The sequence below is a fragment of the Protomyctophum parallelum genome (genome assembly GCF_964188405.1).
Source record: "Protomyctophum parallelum genome assembly, chromosome: 3".
Lineage (NCBI taxonomy): Eukaryota > Metazoa > Chordata > Actinopteri > Myctophiformes > Myctophidae > Protomyctophum > Protomyctophum parallelum.
Window position 1 is genome coordinate 12,197,113 of NC_139698.1, and position 5,197 is coordinate 12,202,309.

Genomic DNA, 5,197 nt, shown 5'->3' on the forward strand with positions numbered 1-5,197 from the left:
TGATTACCCTCTGGGCTCTGCATTAGCAATCGTGCATAAGTGAATGACCAACTCTGCTGATGTGATTCACGGTCAAAACTTACTTAACCTCATTGAGTTAACCCCTCTAACCTAAACAACTGTAATGGATAGGATGAAAAATCCCCTATCTCCTCTCTCCTCACCCCAACCCAACGACCCCCCACCCCCACACACACAGTCTATATCCCCATAGCCCTCTCTTCTCTGACCACCCCAAAGCTAATGCAGTTGACTCCGAGGTTGCCGAGGAAGGTCACACATAGTTCAGCGTGAGGTTACAGATAAAGAAACACTTATATTCCTTTAGGGTTCACCTCATTCCTTCCTGGGGGATGAAAGGATACGGAGGGGGAAGAAAAGAACGACAGCCGAGGGACAATAGGCGAGCGCCGCGGCGAGGTCTGTGGAGTTTGTTCAGCTGCCTCGGCTGCTTTCATTCATTCCTCTGCCGCCGTTTCCAAGTCAGTTGACAAATCAGCATGAAGCCGGGCCCTCAATTTAACAAAGAGCGCAATACCTTCTGCAGCTCATTGAAATAGTACATGTGTCTTTCCAAAGTTTCCAACCACACCTCACCTTTTATTTATTTTTATCTTGCACCGTGTGGTGCAGTAAACAAGTTTAACTTTTCCTCCCTCCCAGCATCTTTTTGTATAAATATAACTTAGAGTCATTAGACTTGCCCAATTTGCAATGTATGACTCCTATAAGTGAAATCCAATTTGCGGCGAGAAAGGGGGCCTCTCTGCAGCGGTGTCTATTTTGGTGGGCTCTTTACTGGGCCCAATTGTTTACATTAAGATGAGCAGGATTTCTGTTTTTCCCCCATCCCTCCTCTTTCTTCACTCACTTGGAGTGATTTGAAGTTTGTTCTCTCATCCATGTAACGAATGCTGAGAGAGGCCAGGGAGAGGCGATGGAAGACTGCGCCTGAATGGGCCTCGGCGCTGCAGAGGAAGAGATTCATAATCACAGGCAAGATGACAGGTGGATCAAATTTCTAAACTTTTGTGTGAACAGTGACAGGCCATCAGTCAGCGGCCGAGCTGGTGTTTTCTTAACCTCGCCGTTGCATTAAGTTGACATCCTGCTGCAGCGGAACAAGGTGACACATTGATGGGGAGGAAATATCACAGGCGGGGAGCTTTAGGACTTAAGGGCGAGGAGAGGGGTTTGGGGTTTTATGGGTAACAGTCAAACAAAAGCGACCATCTTTACGGTCTTGTCTCTCCTTCAGCTTTGCAGAGAAGATGCTTGGAAACGAAGACTAAAGGGGTCCACAAAACGAAACCACAAAGCCACAAAATTAAATCAACGAATGAAATGCAGGAATATATATAAAAATAATAATAAAAAAAAGCATATCACCCATAATGAAACATTGCCATCGACACCCGAAACTGCAGCGATAACAGTGTAGCAACACACCGAACAGACTTCTGAGTGCAAGGAAAATTCAATTTAGAACTTGAATGGCGATGCTCCCGGTAAGCTGATATGGGGAGGCTATATATGCTTACGGAGGCTGAAACCCGGGCATCAAATCAAAGTGGAGAGTGTGTTACCAATAAGCATGAACACAAACTACTCTCATGTTTCTAAGTACAGAAGTCTACGCTCAGTTACTTTGTCACAAATCACTGCAAGGCTTCCCCCCAATCCGTCATTTGGGGATTAGCCCGGAGTGGCGCAGCACGGCTGTCCGTGTGGAAGCCTGTCACCTGCTCAGTGGGGGCAATAATTGGTATGAAGTTGCGTTATGGACAGCTGAAAGGTAAGTACTCCGATCGTCAGGGATTTCCTGTTTTACACTTTGTCAGGTTTCATTTTTTTTACCCTCTACCTCTCTTCTCCTTTACTCCCGAGTCCCGATCCTCCCCCCACACCATCTCTCTCTCTCTCTCTCTCTCTCTCTCTCTCTCTGTCTCTCTCTCTCTCTCCCTCCCCTCTCTCTCCAACCAGGGCTTCCCTCCAACCAGGGCTATGGATTTGTTGTCATGGAGGCCTGACGATCTCACAGACACCCCTGTCAGAAAATGATTTTTTTTTTCTTTGGGCCTGTGATTGACTCCATTTGTGGGGTGTAACTCTATCAGAAAACGCCAGTCTCCTGCTCACTCAGTCATCCTCTCCCTGACCACTGGAGTGGAGAGAGAGAAACAGAGAGAGAGACAGAGAGAGAGACAAATGAAAATGATAAAAAATAAGTCTTTACGCGCACGCACGCGTGCACGTGTGCGCACCCACGTGCACACACACACACACACACACACACACACACACACACACACACACACAAATATTGTTCATAGTTTCATCCCGAATTCTCATTGAATCAATATTCTATTAATAATCGGAATTGCCATGGGGAAAAAAGCTGGAAGAGACAACATGGGAAGAAAGCGGGGGTTGCACGGCGAACAGACAAACAGCCATGGAAATGTGCGTTAGCCCGTGGTTGTAGGTTTTGATGTGCGTAGCAAATCACATGCTACATGCCATGCCTCTGACACTGAACAAGAGGAATCGGTTTCACTCAAACGCCGTGGCCGCGCGCATGTCGACGAAAACAAAGCGATGTGGGGAGGAGGCGGACAAGCCGATGAGAGGAGTGCGAGAAAGAACAGTGTAGATGTCACTAGCATGAAACGGAACATAAATGATGCTGACGTTCTTCAAAGACGGTTGTTGTTTTGTTTTTTTTATCAGTTCACAAGGGCGCTGATTTACATCCACTGTAACCCTGACGTCACAATTATGGGAAAGTCATTATATATGCAAAAAAAAATAGGTTTTTACATTTTTTGTGGTCAAGTGATTAAAAGTGTGCAAAATACACATAATCTTAATGATCTTTCAAGGGCCCATATACAGTACATTAGATTAGGCCATTGACACATGGCATTAATGATCAGCATAATTTACCACAGCCTTTCCACCTGACCATGCATCCAAAATGTAAAATAAAAATAAAATAAAGCAGGTGACTTGACTATGCTGTCTCTGTTGTACAGCTTGTACAACAAAGGTTAATGATTTAAGGTGCACATTGTAAAGCACTTTGAATGGTCAAATTCCACTCTGATATGAATGGTCAAATTCCACTCTGACAGTGTGTGTGTGTGTGTGTGTGTGTGTGTGTGTGTGTGTGTGTGTGTGTGTGTGTGTGTGTGTGTGTGTGTGTGTGTGTGTGTGGTTCCGCCTCTTGTCGGACTCATCTCAGACGATAAGATTCACCTTCAGATCAAACACTTCCAGTGGAACAACCTGCTGCTGAATCGACTTTAACAACAGCTAACTGGACTTTAATACAACCACGATTCACAGTGAAATTAGACTTCAGGGAACATTGTATATATTGTAGGGACTGGCTGATTACCTGGCTTGAGTGTTCGTAGCTTCACTCAAAAGACAAAATGGCTTCCAAGGTGTCTTTCTCGGAAGAGGATTTTTCCTGTCCCGTGTGTCACGACATCTTTAAAGATCCTGTCATCCTGTCGTGTAGCCACAGCTTCTGCAAAGACTGCCTGCAGGAATGGTGGCGAGTGAAGGAAATAAAGGAGTGTCCGGTTTGTAAGAAGAGACAGTCAATAGATATTCCCTTAAACCTGGCTCTGAAGAACCTGTGTGAGACCTTCGTACAGGAGAGACAGCAGAGAACGTCAACAGGGTCTGAGGTCGAGGATCTCTGTGGTCTGCACACTGAGAAACTCAAACTGTTCTGTCTGGAATGTCAACAGCCATTGTGTGTGGTGTGTCGAGATTCTAAAAAACACGCCAACCACCGTTTCAGTCCCATCGATGAAGCCGCAGTGGATCACAAGGAGAAAGTCCAGAAATCACTGAAGACTTTACGGGAGAAGCTAGAGGTCTTCAATAAAGTGAAAACAAACTGTGACCAAACAACAGAACACCTTAAGGTCCAGGCCCGACACACAGAGACGCAGATGAAGGAACAGTTTAAGAAGATGCATCAGTTCCTAGAAGATGAAGAGAAGAACAGGATCGCTGAACTGAGGGAGGAAGAGCAGCAGAAGAGTCAGAGGATGAAGGAGAAGATCGAGGGTCTGAACAGAGACATATCAACCGTTTCAAACAACATCAGAGCCACAGAGGAGCAGCTGAAAGCAGAACACGTCTCATTCCTGAAGAACTACAAGACCACGATGGAGAGAGTCCAGCTCACACCGCCGAACCCAAAGCCGGTCGCAGGAGCACTGATAGACGTGGTCAAACACCTGGGCAACATGGCCTTCAGAGTCTGGAACAAGATGAAGGACATTGTCACCTACAATCCGGTCATTCTGGACCCCAACACGGCCCATCGATTATACACCCTCTCTGATGATCTGACCAGCGTGAGACGTGGAGACACTGGAGAGAGACAGCTGCTCCTTGACAACACAGAGCGGTTTCACCGCTGGGTCTATGTAGTGGGTTCTGAGGGCTTTAGCTCAGGGACTCACAGCTGGGATGTCGAGGTTGGAGACAATACAAGCTGGAAACTGGGTGTGTTAACAGAGTCTTTTCAGAGGAAGGGATCCGCACAGAGTCAATCCATGTCCATACAGTTTTCTGAAGGTAAATACGCAGCATCCCAGGCGTCTATAGGGTCATTCACTGGTCTCTCATTGAAGCAGAAAGCTCAGAGGATCAGAGTCCAGCTGGACTGGAACAGAGGAAAGCTGTCATTCTCTGATGCTGATACCAACACACACATACACACCTTCACACACACTTTCACTGAAACACTGTTTCCATGGATTTTTACTCAACAGCCCAACACCTCTCTTAGGATGTTACCGGGAAAGGTCAGTGTAACTGTGGGATGATGATAATGATGTGGATTATGATAAACATGATGATGTTGTTGATTATAATGATGATGATGACGATAAACTATCAACACTATTAAAGGTAATATTAATCATATTATTGAGGGGCGCTAGCCCCTCCAATACGTCGCTTTCAAAATTATGTCATAGACAGGCCGAGTCTATGGACTTTGATGTTTGTGTAGGGCAGTAAATTATGATGTACTGTAAAACATCTGGCTGATATAAATACTCTCCTCGCTGTGACCCTCACTTTGTGATTTTTACTATGAATTAAAACTAGAAAGACATGTATGATACTTTTACTGTTGTACATAAAATATAGAATACCACTGTGGATC

General features: G+C 45.5%; 1 protein-coding gene across 1 annotated transcript; it reads left to right on the forward strand.

Moving 5' to 3' along the window:
• Nucleotides 1-3,437: 3,437 nt before the first annotated feature.
• On the forward strand, nt 3,438-4,853 carry LOC310855979 (E3 ubiquitin-protein ligase TRIM35-like; the record flags this gene model as incomplete). Its single annotated transcript, XM_083761195.1, has 1 exon — nt 3,438-4,853. One exon carries the CDS (start codon nt 3,438-3,440, stop codon nt 4,851-4,853), a length of 1,416 nt encoding a protein of 471 aa, XP_083617321.1.
• Between the last annotated feature and the right edge of the window lie 344 nt (nt 4,854-5,197).